An 18135-nucleotide genomic window follows, 5' to 3' on the forward strand; every position below is an offset into this window, starting at 1 on the left:
ACAGGGGCTCAGCCTCACAAACACTCAGGCCCCTCACCTGCAGAATGGACACAGCGCCACGCCAGGCCTGGCCTCGGAGTTGCCCGAAGACCCCCACCCCTATACTCGCTCCAGCCCCTCCTGCCATCTCATCAGCAATAAAGGCTGCAGCTGGAGCCCCTGCTCACCACCCGTCAGCCACAGGGGACTCCTGACAGGTGGCAGAAAAGATAAACATTTCCTGTGCCCAGAAGAAGACTGGATGTAAGAAGCAGAGTTTCTAACAGTCACAGTCCCCTGTCCTCAAGAGCTCAGGGCCAGTGAAGGACAAACCCCTAAGAAGAAGCTCCACAGAAAAGCGACATCACAAGTTCATCCCAACTCCTATGGGAGCAAAGACTCCACTCACTCCCCCTGGGAGCCAACACTGGAGGGCCCGTGCTATCAGGGAAGGCTTCTCTGAGGTGGTGACTTACTAATTGTGCCAGGAAAAATACAGGACTGTCCCAGGGAAGAGGGCTAACAGCACTCACTGCGCTTTACTAAGCCCAGCGTGGAGACAGCTCCAGGCCTTGACCAACACTGTGATCTCGTGTTGTCTTTTCTCTATTTCAGTGTTGAGTCTTGGGCTCCGCCATAACTAGATTATAAACTCAACTCCTGGGGGCCCATCTGACACCCTGGCTGCCAGAAGAAGAGTCACCAGGGCCATGGGTGATGAACCCAGGTGCCAGTCGGGAAACAGGAGTCCCAGGAGAGGCAGTGTAGGGACGTGGACAGGCCTGGACTCAAATCCCAGCTCTGCTACATGACCTGGGACTACCCTGACATTACATGTGGGCATGAGGTTATAAAATACACGTTCCTATTAAAAGAGCTGAGTCTTTGTTAATAAAACAACTCTAATAAAAAAAAAGGGGGCAGTTCAGTAACACAATGGTCAAAGTTGTTACCAGAAGAAAAAAATCACCAAAATAATACTGATTATTAAGGTTACTATCATAGCTACTTATTTATTAGAGTTAACATGTACTGAGTGTTTGCAACATGCCAGGCTTTGCTTGAATAATCTCATTTAATCCTTATTAACCCTATAGGATATTACTATTATTATTCACCTATATTGTAGATGAGAAAAACCAGGCACAGAAGCCAGCCGAGTTGCCTGAGATCATGGGAGTGTGACCCAGAAAGTGGGTTCCCTCCGTTCTGAGCCTCGGCAGGAATTCACTGTTTCCACCTTTCCACACAACACTGCGGCAGATGGGAACACAGGAGCCAATGGATTAGTGTTAAAGTCCCAGACCTGGCACTCAACAGCTGTTGACCTTGGGCGTGCCATCCCTGTAAGCCTCGGTCCTCTCATTTCTAACGTAGAGATTAACACAGCCTTACTGGGTAAGATAAGTAAAATAAAATATGACTTAAGTCCTTGGTATAACGTAAACACCCGTAACACCAGTGTTCCCCTCCCCTTTAGCAATAGCGGGGTCCCTGTCCTCTCCACTTGCTCAAAACCCCCTAACTCGTGATTTGGACAGGGGGTGGGGCAGCACACCTCACCACGCCTGGACGATGCTGTCCCATTTCTAGGAGACTGAACCAGGCCTTGGGCTCATTCTGGGCTTGGGTAAAGTTTGTTAGGAATCAAGGGGGTGGAGGGGCAGGAGTGCTTTTGTTTTCAAGGTTTCAATTGTGGCCCTAAACTTAAAGACACCAAATGCAACTTGGAGTTTTCTGTCACCGAGAGTTGTCAGACAGGCTCACATTCAGTTTTACCTGAAAGCAAAGTTAATAGGTGACATCCACATTACGTTAACCCAGCGAAACGAATGCCTCACACATTCCCAGGCAACTGAGAATTGAGTGGAGGTGCAGTGTGCTTCTATGAAGTTCTGTTTTCAGTGAGAGGGAGGCAGCCCTGTCTTCTTTCACTGTCTAGCAAAGGTTCACGGCAGAATGTACCCTATGGGCCTCATCTGAGAGAAGCAAAGAAGAGAAAGCTGGGAATGACTCTTCAGATCAATGATTACTGCTAAGGTTCCTTACAGGTTTAAGGGGCTCCAATTTACCTCAATAATCTTGGAGTCCCTACCCGTGCCTGAAGTTGAGCTGGGTCCCAGGAAGAAGACATGGATGTTCCAATGATCAGGAATGTTCACAAATAAAGATGCAGTAAGTGCTACACTGAGTTTAAGTTAAATGCCCAAAGCACAATAGATGTATGATAAAGACAAGAGAAGAATGGTGGCATCATGTTACTGGAAAAGGCTGCCTGGGCAAGATGCAGCTGGCCTGGAGGTGTGAAGCATCTAAGCCTTCCTTTCCTTGCTTCAGAAACATGTGCCCATGTACATGTCTCCAGACGACACTGTGAGCTCTGAGGGTAGGAACAGGGCTTTGTTTATTGTGCTATCCCCTGTACCACAAAGAGAGACAACACACAAATACTGGCTGACTGGCTGGATCCCTGGATGAATGGATGGGTGGATGGATAAGTAAGTAGATGTGCACACGCACACGTGTGTTTGTGTGTGTGTGTGTTATGAGTGGGTGGGTAGATGGATGCATGGATGGCTGGAGAGATGGATGGTTGCTTGGTTGGATGGATGGATGGAAGGAAGGATGGGTGGGTGCGTTGGTGGAAGGATGGAAGGAAGGAAGGAAGGAAGGAAGGAAGGAAGGAAGGAAGGAAGGAAGGAAGGAAGGAAGGAAGGAAGGAAGGAAGGAAGGGGCTGGTATGGGAAGATGCTGTTTTGAGACAGCAACAGCAAGAGGATTGTGGATTTAACTAGCCAATCAAAACCCTCAGAACAACACTTTTTTCAGAGGTTAATGGCCATATTTTTCCTCCTATTCTCAAAACCCAAAGCGATCCTGGCCTGTGGGACCTGGATTTCAAAATCACTCCCTGAATTTGGCCTGTGCTCCTGATAGTCTCATCCATCAGGCCTATTTCTCCCACTCTTCCCATAAGCCTCTCCCGATGACCTTTACTCCAGTTCTGCTCCTCACCTGCATTCCCGGCCCTGCCTCTAGGTTGGTTCAGAGTTTTTAGAAGGGACATGGACAGAGACGACAGCCCCAGTCCAGCATGCAGAACACATTCTGATGGATTTTATTCACAAAGTACAGCTGACCTCCACTGAGGAACAACATTCAGTGACCTGTGCTTTCTCTTCTATCCTGCCACCCTGACACCAAGCCCATTCTCATTTGGGGGTCCTTGAGAAGGCCAGGCCTAGCCGGAACGGTCAGCCCTGGTCAGTCTTTCCCCAGGCTGTAGCCCCAGGTCCCGCCCAGCACCAGAAGACTGTAGATAATTTCAGCTCAACTCTCTTTTCCTACTCAGCCAGACCTTGAGATGGTATCACCATTACATCAGGAATGGGTTTTGTTTGGGTTGTGTGTTTGCATTAAAGACTATCCTGGCTCTTTAGGAACCAGAGATGTTGGTATTTTTTTCAGAGTGACACTGACACAACTCTACTTCAAGCAAATAAATGTTTTCAACCAAAATGAGTCATTTGGTGGGAATAGTGAGTGCACAAGCCTGCGTCTGGGTTGAGCCCTTTATAAAAAAAGTGAGTGGGTAGGACTCTGTTTAAGGCTAAAAACTTTAAAGCAATGGGAACTGGTTTTCCTGGTCATATCTGCTGCCGTACACGTGGGAAATAAGGGGAAAGGCAGGGAAACTGTTGAAAACTCTGGGGTCAGGCAGAGTTCTCCGCAGGGGAGAATTCAGCTTTACCACTTTCTTGACGTAAAATCAAGAAAGTGATGGGGGTGGGAAGAGGAACTTAACCTCTGATCCCCATTGTGGTTATGAGGATCACTGTATATTCCCCATGTATAAGACACATCTTTTTTTGAAAAATTTGGGGTCTAAAAACTGGGTGCATCTTATACAGTGGTTGTAGATTTTTTTACTTGCACTTCCCGCTTTTTATGCTTGTTTTTATGCTCATTGTTGAAGACAGTGATTCATCATCAGACACAGATGAGGACAAGCTAATGGATGGGAGTTTTGACAGTGATGAGGAGTTGTATGAATTTTATGATGGATAAAACTTGAGTTCAGGCCCTGGCCGGTTGGCTCAGTGGTAGAGCGTCGGCCTGGCATGCAGAAGTCCCAGGTTCAATTCCCGGCCAGGGCACACAGGAGAAGTGCCCATCTGCTTCTCCACCCCTCCCCCTCTCCTTCCTCTCTGTCTCTCTCTTCCCCTTCTGCAGCCGAGGCTCCACTGGAGCAAAGATGGTCCGGGCGCTGGGGATGGCTCCTTGGCCTCTGCCCCAAGCGCTAGAGTGGCTCTGGTTGCGGCAGAGCGACGCCCCGGAGGGGCAGAGCATCGCCCCGGTGGGCAGAGCATCGCCCCTGGTGGGCGTGCCGGGTGGATCCCGGTCGGGCGCATGCGGGAGTCTGTCTGACTGTCTCTCCCCGTTTCCAGCTTCAGAAAAGTACAAAAAAACAAACAAACAAAAAAAAAAACACCAAAAAAAAAAACCTTGAGTTCAGTAACTTTATGTAATACTTTTTTTTTCAAATTTTGGGCCCCCAAATTAAGGTGGGTCTTATACATAGGAGCATCTTATACATGAAGAAATACGGTAACTTAAATCACTTCCTCTATGTAAATCATTTAAAAAATCTCAGCATACCATAAGCACTCAATTAATGTGAGGCATTGTTATTTAGAGAGCACAGAAGGGAACTGTGCTGTCCAGTGGTAGTCTCTAGCCACAGGTGGCTATGTAACTTTAAATTAATTAAATTTAAGTGAACTTAAAATTCAGTTCCTCAGTCAAATTAGTCACATATTAAGTACTCAATAATTACGTGTGGACACTGCCTACTGTGCTGGACAGCGCAGACACCCAGCATTCCCATCACGCACAAGGTTGGACAGTGCTGGGACAGAGGTCAAGAGAAATAGCATGAGCTAGAGGGTCTGTGTGACTTAGGCAAGTTACTTAACCTCTCTGTGCCTCACTTCCTCTTCCATAAAATGAGGGTAACAGTAGTATGTTATTCAATCAAGATGAGAATCATCTGCTAGGCAAGTCTTACAATAATGGTAAGTGCCCCGCTGGTACCCTAAAATGTGGGGGCAGACACAGGCAAGGTGCGGGATGATTTTTATGTAAAGCACCTGCCACAGGTCCCAACACATAGATGACATTCAGCTCATTTACTCTTTGTTACAACAAATGTTCACCGAGCACCAGGATGTGCTAGGTGTTATTCTAGACACCAGAGAGGTAGATATGAATACTGGCCCTGCCCTCATGGAGATTACACTTTCAATGGATGGGGGCTGTTCTGATGCAAATAGGAGTAGGTATTCCTATTTCCGCCCCATATTAATACTCCCAGCAATGAAAAGAAAAGGCTGCCAAGTATAAAGCTATGCCCAAAGACGTGCCTAATAAAAGTGCTCAAATGAACAAATGAATGAACAGATGAATGAGTTAGGAGGACACTTGATAATGCACACATAGTGAACTGGGCCCAGGATGACCCAGTTAATTACCTGATGGTGGGTGTGGCTAACTCAGAGAGCTGTTGCCAGGAGACACTAATAAATGATCCTAAAGCAGTCTGCACAGTGTTATGTATGAAAGCTTAATCATGTTCAACCCGAATGACTGGGATAGAGACAACATTCACATATATGCCCTCTGGCTTCTATTCTGGGCTCTGCTCTGACTCACCCCATCAGCTGGGGCTGCCCACTCTCTCCATAGTACCCAGAGAAAAGAGCCCCTACAGGGAAGCCAGCACTCACCTTTCCCACCTTTCACTGGTCCTGGACAAACAGAGCCAGCAAGAAGGAGGCATCCCTACTGTCCAGGAAACTCCTACCCAGCCTTACACACCTGCTGGCCTGAGCAACTGGCATTCTGGCCCTGGTTCTATTACTCAACTGGGCAGAACTTCCCAGGGAAGAGGCCAATGGTACCACATCTCTGCATGTGTCTCTGTTTCCGAAACCTAAACAGTCATGCTTGTTAGGTCTGCAGCTCCCTGACACAGTTAAATGTCATGAGAGGGCACCAGGCTGAATCACTGGACCTGCATCTTACCTGCAGGAAAGGCCTCAGCAAGCTATTTTAAGTCCTTCGCTCTCAGGCTGTCCCTCTGTTGTGTCCAAAGGAAAATAGCGTCTGTTGCACAACGATGTACGTGGAATTACATGAGATAATGTAAAGTGCCCAAGTGTTCGGTAGGAACTAGTTTACATTCTGTCTAGTTTGTCAAGATGGATAGACGAGAGGAAGGGATGAGGTCCGTGCCCCCAGTGCTGTCACCATGGATCGGCTCTCCGGTCTGCCTGTGCCTCACCCATCTTCTTCATCCACAGCAGGGAGCTGAGTCCCTGCGGTGCACTCCCTGGCACACCGCCTCCCCAATGTTACCACAACTGGGTTGCTTTTTCACTCCGCTTAGAAGAATATAAGACATATGAAAACTCAGTACAAGAATTCACACCAGAACCCTTCACCTGCATACACCTTCCTTCCAGGTGGCTACAAGACATTTGCTTATTAAGGATCTCCCACATCTATGGGTAGGTGGGAACACTCCTCCATAACCCTCAAGGCCTGTGAGAGGGAGCCACCATGTCCTGCTTCATGCTAAGCAGTAGTGCCTGAGAAAGGATGGGTTTGGGATGGCAGGGGAGAAGGGTATGGTGGCATAAATGGTGATGGACGAAGACTTGACTTGGGGGGAGGGGTGAACACAAGATATGGTGTACAGATGATGTGTTGTAGAGTTGGGGACCTAAAACCTGTATGATTATGTTAACTAGTGCCACCCCAATAAATTCAATAAAAAAATTAAAAATTAAAATAAAAAAAAGGCCTTGGCCTGTTGGCTTAGTGATAGAGCGTGGGCCCAGCGTGTGAATGTACCAGGTTCAATTTCCGGTCAGGGCACACAGGAGAAGCAACCATTTGCTTCTCCATCCCTCCCTCTCCCCCTTGTCTCTGTCTCTCTCTTTCTTCCTCTCTTGCAGCCAGTGGCTTGATTGGTTCAAACACATTGGCCCTAGGCACTGGGGATGGCTCCGTGGAGCCTCAGCCTCAGGTGCTAAAAATAGCTCAGTTGTGAGTATGGCCCAAGATGGGCAGAGCATTGGCCCTCGATGGATGTTGCCAGGTGGATCCCAGTCAGGGCACATGTGGGAGTCTAATACCCCATCTCACTTGGAAAAGAAGAAAAAAAATCAGCAAGTATTCCTGTAAAAATACTTGTCTTGAATATCACACTTCAAGACACACAGGATTAGATGATATCTAAGGGTCTTCCTGTGTTTGACATTCTGCAATAATTTCTCTAAGGAGCTGACCTAACCACGAGGACAGGGCTGTCGTGGTGGAAGCAATGCTCCTTACATTACCTGAAACCATCTCCATTCATTTCTTCCCTCACCCCATCATTCCCAACACCCACCACACCAGGCATGGCCCCCTCTTGCCTGTGGCCCTGCCCAGCACATCCTTCAGGGAATTATAGGCCATTTCCATTCCCATCCAAGTGAACTCTTCCCATCAAAAGCGTTTCTGTCTACTTTATTATTCTCACTCATTTAACACCCCTTTCCAGCCCCTGGTCCGGTCCACCGAACACCAATCACGTCGAATGCCACTGGTTACTCATTTTCTGCTTGGCCACTCCATGGCAACAGAGCTTACAGACACGACAGTGACCACAAGTGACCTTGAGGGGCTCAGAAACAAATGGCGGACATGGATTAACCTCAAAACAAAATGGGCGACTAAAGTGCTTCAACAGAATTACGAGGATGGAAATTCTGGGCAGGGGTGGCTGACTGCAAAGGTGAGGATGTGATCATGAAGGGTGTGAACTGGGCTGGAAACCAGCAGGATTCAGACAGGGAGAGCGACGGCGGCAGGTGAGGGGGATCTCTTAGCTCAGAATGCTCGTTGTTGACACCTGCCCGTCCCTGCAGGGCCCTCGCTTCAGACCTGTCTTCTCCTTAAGCCGAGCACCCGCCCCCTGGCTGCTCTGTGCTGACTCTGACCCTGACGGGCCTGCTCACTTCCCCATTCCCTGGGCCCTGACCCAATACTGTACTCTCCAAGTTGGCATTAAGTGTGGCAAGGCTAAAATTAGGACTGTTGCCATAGATATCTAGATGTCTCTGTAGCAAATCTGTTCAGCTCCCAAGGGGAAAAAGAAATAAAAGATTTTTTTTTCCCATTCTGACTGCGAAGCAACTGGGAGTCTGGAAAATCCAAGCTCACATACTGAGATGCCTCTCTGAGCCTTCCTGATGCTGTGGGAAGGGAAAAGAGAGGCTTCCTGTGCACGTGCAGTGGCACTGCTGGGAGTCTGTCCCTGCTGAGCTGTCCCATGTTGTCACCAGCATGAGAAACACCAGGTCAGGGCCACAGTCCACCTGCGCCTGCCCTTCATCCTGGAAGGGAGCCCTTCCGAGAGGGGGTCCTGCTCCCTCCATTTCCGAGCCCGGCTCGCCCTGTAAGAGGGACCACACCACTTACATACAGTTAATACATGGGAAACCTTGCGGCTCAGTACAGCACACTAGTGAGGTTCAAATACCTTCAGAGAACTGCCGCAGCCCCCCAGCAAAGGGCAGCCGCTGTGATCATGACGACAGGGTAACAGTAATGACAGGCACTCGCTTACTGTTGTGTCCTACGTTCCATGCTTCTTGCTTCCCATGTATTCTCTCATCTCGTCCTTGTAGGGGTTGAATTGTGTCCTCCTAAAAAAGAGACATGCTGAAGTCCTAACCCCTCATTACTCAGAATGTGACCTTATTTGGAAACAAGACTCACTGCAGATATAATTAAGATGAGGTCATATGGGAGTAGGGCGGGCCCTTCCTCCAGTATGACTGGTGTCCTTATAAAAAGACGGCCATGTGAAGGCAGATGTGCAGAGAGAATACCGTATGACGACACAGGATTGGAGCGATGCGTCTACGAGCCGAGGGACACCGACGACTGCCGGCAAACCACAGGACGCTAACAAGAGGAAAGGAGGATTCCCCCATTTGTCTCTGAGGGAACCCTGCTGCTGCACCCTGATTCTGGACTTCCAGATTCCAAACCTATGGGATGACAAACTTCTGTTGTATTGAGCCATCCAGTTAATGGCATTTCCGTAGGACAGTTACTGGAAACTGACCCAATCCTCATCACAATTCTGTGAAGACTTAGGTACCAAAACAGTCGAATTTCCAAGGGAGGACATAAAGCTTAATTCAGGGGTCTCAAACTCAACTCAGCATGTGGGCCACAGAGCAAGATTACAGCCGTTCAGCGGGCCGCACTAGGTCTACAAAAGGCAACTGTTACGCAACACTTTTCTCACTGCAGTTGAAAACAAAAAAAAATCAGTATAACATTGTTTGGCGGGCCGCATGCGGCCCGCAGGCCGCGAGTTTGAGACCCCTGGCTTAATTAGTAGCAAATAATAGCAATAACAAATATCAACACAGTACGAAGTACTCTCCATATTAACTTGTTTAATCCCCACAAACACCTGAACCCCACAAACACCCCATGAAGCTATCCCATTGTAAAGAAGACTGAGGCACAGAAAGGTTAAGTAATCTGCCCAAGATCACACAGCTCATAATCAATGGAGTCAGGATTCAAACCCAGACCCAGAATCTGTGCTCTTCCCCACTATAACCACCTAAAGCCAGAAGAGAATGTCCCATCTGGACTTGAACTCCGGTGGTCTGGTTTCAAACCCCACATGTCCTTGGCTTCTCTTCTCAACTTTGTGTTCCAATTGACAAAGAGAGTGTCCTGCATTTAGTGGCCCTTTAAAACGCTTATTTGGTGACATGAACTAATTAATTAAATGGGCAGCAGTTTGCATATATCCCATTAGTTCAAATTAAATTCAAATCAGTCCATTTTAGCAATGAAAACTGACCAAGGTCCCTATGGGCAAGAGAAATCAGGACAGGAGTAACCAGGTTATTCAGAGTACACGGCACGCAGGTGGAGACAAGCCTCCTCTCTCACAAAGCTTTTATGTGTTAAGTCAGCTCAGTAAACATGGAATGAGAACCTACTATGTGCCAGCACTGTGTCAGGTAATGGGAGTACAAGAGATATAGTCCCAGTCCAGGAAGAACTCGAAAATGGCCAAGGCGCCACACGTCCTGGCCAGCACTACCACTGACATCAGAACAGAGGTGCTGTTGGAGACGAGGACAGAGAATTAATGCACCCAGAACACGTGACATCTGAGTGCATCTGCGATTTCAAGCTTATTTCTTATTTTAAGGCTAACCTAAACACCACACACACACACACACACACTCTCTCTCTCTCTCTCTCTTTCCTCTTTCCTTCCTCATTTCTCCCAGCAACCTTTCCCTGCAATATTAGATTTTTCACAATGTGAACCATACTGGTGACACACAGGATTTCAGCCGTATTTAATTTCCATAATTACTAATTCGTAATGAAGGGAGTAGTGTTCATTATCCCCCTTAAGAAAAATGTTTTCAGGGTCAGAGCTCGGCAAAACCAAAATTACTAAATGACTAGTCACTGGTCATTAGAATTAACTCAGCTAAACCATCCTTCATTTGTTAAAGAGAAACAGACTAATTCTATGTCAACAAATGAGGAGAAACACCACCGGGAACGGGATGCGGGTAGGGGTGGCAGGAGGTGTGTCAGGACGGGAGGGGACAAGGAGGCCTGGGAGCCAAGAAAGAAGGATCTCGCAGAGAGACGTGTCCTGGCACTCACCTTCCTGCCGGCCACCTGCCCACCCACGGGGTCACTCCACACACAGCGAGCTGGCATGGTCACCGGGTGGCAGGCATGTGGCTTAGTGGAAAGAATGCAGGCCCTGACTTGACCCTTCCTCCACCACTTACACTGGAAAAGGACAACAGGGTCAGCTTTACACCGCCGTTCCCAGATCCAAATGCACCAGAGTCGCTCAGAACCCCGTGAGCCACAGAGAAGACACACAATAAACGTCAGCTGCTGGGGTTATCAACACAGTCTTCACCGTCCCAGAGTTTAACACAGGGGCCGGGGCCAACCCACAGCAGCGACCTTTCTCCATCCCTGGCACTGTCACCACCAAAGCCGCCGTACGAGCGCTGAGCAAGCCATTTACGTCCCTGGAACTGAATCTCCACATCTATGAAACAAGTCCTGCAGCACATGGCACAGATGCTGAGTGCAGGCAGCGAGAGGCCAGCCGGGCGCAGGGGAAGCCGGCTTCCCTGGAGCGAATGCGCGGCCCAGTAAAGACTCATGGAACCAACCCACCTGAGAAGACAAACAAACAGGCCTTTACCTTGAAAACCAGACACTTTTACTAGAAAATGCCTCTGTCCAGCAAGAGGGCAGCCCTTGAGGAGGGGGTAGAACTGGCCACCTCTCCCGGCCGTGCTGACCTCCTCGGGCTGGCAGGATCTGGCCCCGTTGGGGCGCCCAACCTTGCCTCTGGAAAGCCTTGCCTCTGTGTTTGGGTTTATTATTTCTGCACTGCCCACAAAAAGCCCTTGGATCGGGCGTGAGTAGTTCTTTTTTTAACCCCCCTGGCAGGAGCAGTGCACCACGGAGACACGCCTTGATTAGCTCAAGCTGTTCCCGGACTAATGAGCCACACGGTGCAGTTTGCGGGGGTCTCTTCTGAACGGTGACCAATGGTGCCCTCCCCGTTCCCGGTTCAGCACTGGAGGCCAGGCATCCCCGGGAAGCTCTGATGTAGGAGGGCATTCACCACAGGGCGGATCAGGTCGGCAAGCTCCGTGTCCCTCTGGCCCCTCCCTCCTCACCACCCTGAGAGGTGACATGGCACAACCAAGGAGACGTGAATTAGAAGGCAGGAAGCCTGGCCAGGGATCAGCTGCGTGGCCAACACTGAGGCTTCACTGGCCAGTCAGAGGCACTCATCAGATGGCCCGTAATCTATTCTGGCACTGAAACCTGAGGGACCCCATCCACATTCATGTGCCAGTCTTCCCTGCCCACTGCCGGCATCTCACATTCCCCCTCCTCCGCCCCGCCCACTGGGTGAGGATCTGCCTCCCGGGCCAGGCCTGCCTGCCTGCCCTTCTCAGGTCACAAATACCCAAGTACAAGTCCCCAACTTCACCTCCTCCCTTCGCCACCTCTGCCCCAGGTCCTCCCCTCTCACCCCCACCCTGACATCTCCTCTTCCCTCCCCAACCCACACCATTTTTTTTCGATCTCTCTCCCTCCTTCTTTATGCCTCTTTGGTCCTCTATTTTCCTGCCTCCACTCAGGGAACTTAAATGAAAAAATGGGACATTATTTCCACAGACTGTGCTTTGTCAAAGCCAAAAACTCATCTTTCCTGGCTGATTCGGTCCTTTGTAAGGGTCCCGAGGATGAGCCATAAAAGGGGCGAAAGGTCAGAAGGGCGCAGCACGCCTCCCATTAAGGACTCAGGGAGCAGACAGAGATTAGAGCAGGTCTTTGCCGCTCCAAAGACTACACTGCGAGTGTCCTCACTCATCCAGGGATCTCTCCGGAGCATGTCAGCCAGGATGAGAAAAAACACAGCTCTACTTCGATCTGATCTCAGCACTCTTCCCCACAGGTCTCAGCACACGACCCAAACAACAGGGCAAAGGGACCACACAGCAGCGACAGACACGGGACAGTTCATGCAACCAGCGTTAGCCATGTTTATTACTTTAAATGAATCATAAAATAAATAAATCTGTCCTGTTTGTACTGGAACTATTATGCGCACACGTGTGCGCATGTGTGTGTGTGGAGGGTGCGTTTTCTGAAATAAATTTAATCCTTAGGCGAGACATCCTGGGTAAGCCAATCGTAACAGTTTTCCCCCTCCAGAAAGGCTGCAGTCTGGCAGCCCTGGGCTCAAATGCCACCTCCGCTACTGACTGGCTGTGACACCTTGGGCCCAGGAACGGACCCTCGATGTGCCTCTGTTTCCTGGTTTATCAACGAGAAATACTAACCTCTCTGGCACACACCAGGTCACGCACTCAGAGATGACAATGGTCTCCATGCACAGCATCATTATCATCACGTAAGTGCTCGCTGAGACTGCAACGTGCCCGACGGCCACCTCAGTGCTTACATTAACGCAGCTCGAGGAGGCAGCGGCTGCCGTGATCTCCATCTCCCAGATGGACAGAGAAGCTGAGCAACCAGCCCGAGGTGACCCAGCTGAGCAGAGAATGCAGGACCCATCCTGAGACCATCGGCTCCAGTTACACCCCTCCGTCTCCGACTCCAGGCCCTGCGGCCAGCTGGGTGAACCGGTCAGCGGAGCTCTCGCCAGCATTATCACCATAATACTGGCTCTGTTTTTATAAGGACCGTTGTCCAGAAGAGTGATTTTATTTTGCCTTCTTGAGTTAAACTGCAATCCTAGGGGCACTGAACCTAATTGCTTGTATCTCCGTCCGCCATCTACGCCCTGCATGTTGGAGAGAAAGCTGGGCTGAGGAACGGCCTGCATGAGGCTTTATGGGTCAAGCGGCATTCTCTGGGCCAAAGAGGCTGGAGGTATCTCCATTCCAGATTGCTTGGCAAACCTCTCTGTGGCCGAGGCCAACTGCAGAATGACAGCCACCACCTGTCCCTCTTGACTGAGGAATGGTGGGGGCAGAGGGCCGTGCCACAGAGAGAGCAAAACTCGTCAGCCTGAAATCCACATGCCTGCCTCCAACCATTTCCAAGCGGCCCCCTGGCTGCTGTGCAGGGATGGCCCTGCCCCGCCTGCCACTCCGGCTCCATCCGCTGGGCAGTGACTGGTGCCAAAATGTTAGGTGCTCATAGCAGGGGCCCCAGCCAGGCCCCAGGGCAGGAGACCGGTGAATGCTACTCACACCTGGCAGCACCCAGAGTTTTCACTTGAGTGGCAGTGAGCTGTTTGACTTTGTTTAATTGGGAGCTTCCTTCGCCAGAGCCTTGCAAGTGTGTCAACAGCAAGCAGAGGTGGGAATCAGGGGACAGCAAGGACCCTGCCTGGCCAGCATGCCAGAGCCTCCTGCCAGGCACCTCGCCCTAAGGTGTGGTCTTCGGCCCCCTGGGCTTGGGTGAGTGCCTTCAGGACAGATCCAGCACCCAGGGCTCTGCGGTGGGATGGCTGGTCCCTCCTCGGTGGCTTCACATCAGCCACCCTGAATACTGCTCGGTCCGGCAATGCCAACCTCAGCCTTGGCATTTTAGACAAAAGGCCGGAGAAGAAATCCTGTGGGCTGGTCAGGAACAGGGGCCTAGGAGCACTGCAGCTCTGGCTGTGGACCACTCATCCACTCTCCAGCCGTGAGACCCAGGCAAGTTGCCCGACTTCTGCGTGTCCTAGTTTCACATCTGTGCAATGGACACAGAACCCCAACCCTGGAGACCGTCAGGGATGTGGGACTGAAACAAAATGGGTCTCAAAAGTCCAACCACTGGGACTTGCTCAAAGTGAGGACAGACAGAGGCCGTCTGTGGAGTCAGAAGTCAGGGCAGCGGGCACCCTTTGGAGGCGGAGGGGGACTGGTCATGTCCTATTTCTGGGCCTGGGAGCTGATGAGATCAGTGGATTCCCCTTCTGAAAATGCATCAAGTTACATGCTTACACGTTCTGTACTTTGCTGTTTGTATAGTACATTATATATTTCGTTTAAAAATTTACTAGGAAAACAAACCAAAACAAGCTTCTGCAAAGGAGCCATAAACTGGCCTGTATGAGCTAAATGCTCAAAGTAAGAACTCTGGGTCTGAACACCCTAGCCGTCTTCCCACGTGAGCCCCCCTCACCCAGGCTATAGTTATAAGGCCCCCCCTATGATGGCAGAGTCTTATTTCCAGGCCGCCCAGTGGACTCAGAGATCATCCTATCCAGTGAGGCCAACACACCTTCATTGACTTGCATGACTATTTACTGAGCAACTACGATGTACCAGGCACAGATCTAGATATGAGCAAAATTAAGAAAGCTCCTTCTTAAAAAAAAAAAAAAGCAAGCTTATATTGCACACCTGAAAGAGAAGAAAACAGTGCCATTAATAAGGTCCTGCTGTGTGTACCATGGTGCCGAGGATGGTGCATTTGCCATATGATATGATCTTAACATTGGTGCAAGGTTCAGCCTTACCCAGACGATCCCTGGGGCCTTCCTGGCCCTGGCCCTCTGGTGAGAACCACCCAGTTCATGACAGATGGAAGCCCAAAGCCCTCTCTAAGCTTTGCTTTTTCCTCTAAGATGTTTTGTGGCAACTAGCACAGCAGGATTCTGGGGACAGGTGATCTGAGTTAAACCTGAGCTGTGTGATTTTGGGTGTCTTAACCTCTCTGTGCCTCAGTTTTCCCATTTTCACGAAGGGAGAAATGATTGCTCTTAAGGTTCAGTGAGGATGAAATCAGATGACTCCGTCAAACGGTGAGAAGGGTGCTGGGCACACAGCCAGCACTCAGTGCACTCGGCGGCTGTTGTTTTCGTGGTTTCTGTGAATTCCTAGGGAGGGTATCACTGTCTTCACTTTCCACACAAACATCCAGTAACACAAGGCATCCGCTGTGGTCTCCACTGGGTCACTTATCGTCTTGTCTCTCTCAGGAAGGGGGAACCAAATAAAGAAAGGGCGAGAAAGACAGAGGAATGAATAGAACAGGAGAGAAGGGAGGAAGGAAATTCATTTTCCTCACAGAGCCTCTTCCTGCTGGACTCCGCCCAAGATCTCTGCTGTCCAGTGCGGCAGCCGTGCCCACACGTGGCCCCTGAACACTTACAGCACGGCAACGTGAACTGAGTGGTGCTATAACTGTACAGTGCACACCAGGTCTCAAGGGTCCTTGTTCGAAATAAAAGAATGTAAAATACCTCAATAACTTTTTTTATACATTATGATTACACTGACCTAAACACAACATAGTGTTAAAATTCATTTCTCCTACTTCCTTTAGCTTTCTTTTTTTTTTTAATGTGGCTACTAGAAAATTTAAAAGTATATATGTGGCCTGGATTATATATATTTCCATTGAACAGTGCTGTTTTTGCTTCTCACAGTCTTCTCCTACACAAAGGTCAATTCCTTCCCTCAAAGGCAACCTTCATCCCAGTTCTTAAGATAAACATTTCATCTTTGACACATAAATACATTTTAGACAAAATTCCACAGCTAAAGAAATGGGGAGTGGTGGAAGTGACCCGCCTAAGGTCCTGTGGCCAGCAAAGGGCGGAGCCAGCGCCTGACTCCAGGGCTGGCGAGACACTGAGTCCTTCCCAGTTCTGGGCACACTAACTCACCCACACTGCTCACTCTGCTCCTCAAAACAGCGGCCTCTCCAGGCCACCACCCCAGAATGAATGAAGAGGTCACATTCAATTACTTGCCACCAGGATCACCAATGGCTATCGCTATGTTTTAAAGGGTAAGATTGCTGATACTTCGAGGGGAGACATGGATTAAAACAGGGTGTGGGTGACTGTTTGCAGAGGTAAAATCATACATATGACTAGATCTAACTCCTACAGGCAGGGTTACCATGGGCCAAACACGCTGAGCCTCACAGGACCTAAGAAGGAATCCTCCCATTATTCCCTGACACATGGATTTTTAATGCCCATTTTACAGAGGAGGAAACCAAGACCCAGAAGGCTCAGTGATTTACGCCGTCACTCAGTAGTTAAGTGGCTTCCGGCCTTTGCTCCTACAGTCCCTTGGCCTAAAATGCCCCTGTCCACCAGCAAGGTTTAGCTGAAACCACCCTTTCTGCAAAAATCAATAAAATCAATACAACTCTCTCTCTTCTCACAAAACCTTTGGTCGCCCATGAGCTTTAAATGTCATCTATCCTGTACTTACCACAAATGTTAGAATTCATCATTGCTTATGCATGTTACTTCCACCAACAGTCTGAGCATCTTCAGAGGAGAAGCTATGACTTTCCCACATTTTATCTTTGGTTCCTGGTCCAGTATCAGGCACATGAGAATTACTCAAAAAAAAACAGCTGTTGACTGAATGAAATAACCAAGCAACCAACCCATCCCAACACCCTGGCTTTTGTTCTGGGTACCTTTCCCTTTCCCCAACCAGCTTCCCTGTTCTGTGTCCCAGTGTTCCTCTCCACAGATTGGTGGCTTCTCACCACCAATCTGTTTGCATGGAAAGGGGCCAAGTGCATTGCTTTTGACTGTAGCTTGGTAACACCAATTGTCACCTCTCCACTTTTATTAATTGCTGGGTTAATCAAGCACTCCAAACTGTGGCCACCCACGCGAACATGCAACCTTTTCTGGACGGCCAAGAACACAGGTGTAAGCCGAAGCAAAAGACAGAATTTCACACAACCTTCCAGACCCTGAACGATGATGGCCACATCCTTCAGAATACTTGGGCCTAAGTGAGATCTGATGGGAGAACAGCCCTGACCAGACTCTCAGCCCCCCACTGCTTCTACACACCAGAGAGGTGTGGGAGCGAACTCTGCTGTCCCTTCTCATCGGAGCCCCTCACAGTCCTGGGAGACGGCTGCTCTTATGCCAGCTTTCAGATAAGGAAACTGAGGCTCAAGTGAAAAAAAGACTATAGTCTTAGCCGGGTCACCAAGCTAGAAGAAGGACAAGTGAAGGTTCAGACATGCTTCTTCTCATTGCACAAGTCACGCCTTGTCCCCTCCGTGCAGGACCTGAACATCACACTCCTGCCTCTTCCTGGTGGCCTGGCTCACCCACCCGCACCTACCAGCCACAGTCCGGTCTCTTTAGCAAGCTGGAGCTGCCCCAGGCAATGGAAGTGCAAATTTTACCAAAACCTTCCAGACACAGCAGGCGAAGACGTTTTCATCTGAACCCTCAGTTAAGCCTTGCTTTCAAATTCTGGGAAAAAAAAACAATTTCCCCAGAACTTTTTGTTCCCCCTGCTTCTCTCGTGACACAGGCAGTAAACCCAGAAGCAAAGCAACAGAAAAAGGGGAAGGGTTTCTTTAATATGCTGACATATTGTTCAGGCTCCTGATGGCAAAGACTAAATGCTATCCTTCCAAATTGTCCCCCTTCTTTAAAAGCAGCTTATTTTATTTTACTTTTTCAATAAAGATGCCACTGAGGCTGCCAAGCTGACATGCAGTGACATCCCCTGACAGGCTCCCATATGGAGTCCACAGCATTCCAGATGCCTC

At 49.4% G+C, this 18135-nt stretch overlaps 1 protein-coding gene across 10 annotated transcripts in view; it reads right to left on the reverse strand.

Annotated features, from left to right (window-relative positions):
• Positions 1-18135, reverse strand: part of LARGE1 (LARGE xylosyl- and glucuronyltransferase 1) — a 556826-nt gene that overhangs the window by 502233 nt on the left and 36458 nt on the right. The window contains exons 1-2 of one of the 10 annotated variants that reach the window (XM_066358244.1): positions 11312-11408; positions 8657-8735 (exon numbers count right to left, since the gene is read on the reverse strand). The exons of 4 other annotated variants lie outside the window; for them this stretch is intronic. In XM_066358244.1, coding sequence (XP_066214341.1) covers positions 8657-8676 — 20 coding nt within the window. In that variant the 5' untranslated portion in view covers positions 8677-8735; positions 11312-11408. Of the gene's footprint in view, positions 1-8569; positions 8628-8656; positions 8736-11311; positions 11409-18135 lie in introns of those variants that run through there. 5 more of the 10 variants (XM_066358243.1, XM_066358248.1, XM_066358240.1 and 2 more) reach the window with 5 other exon arrangements.

This window comes from Saccopteryx leptura, chromosome 1 (assembly GCF_036850995.1).
Source record: "Saccopteryx leptura isolate mSacLep1 chromosome 1, mSacLep1_pri_phased_curated, whole genome shotgun sequence".
NCBI classification, from domain to species: domain Eukaryota; kingdom Metazoa; phylum Chordata; class Mammalia; order Chiroptera; family Emballonuridae; genus Saccopteryx; species Saccopteryx leptura.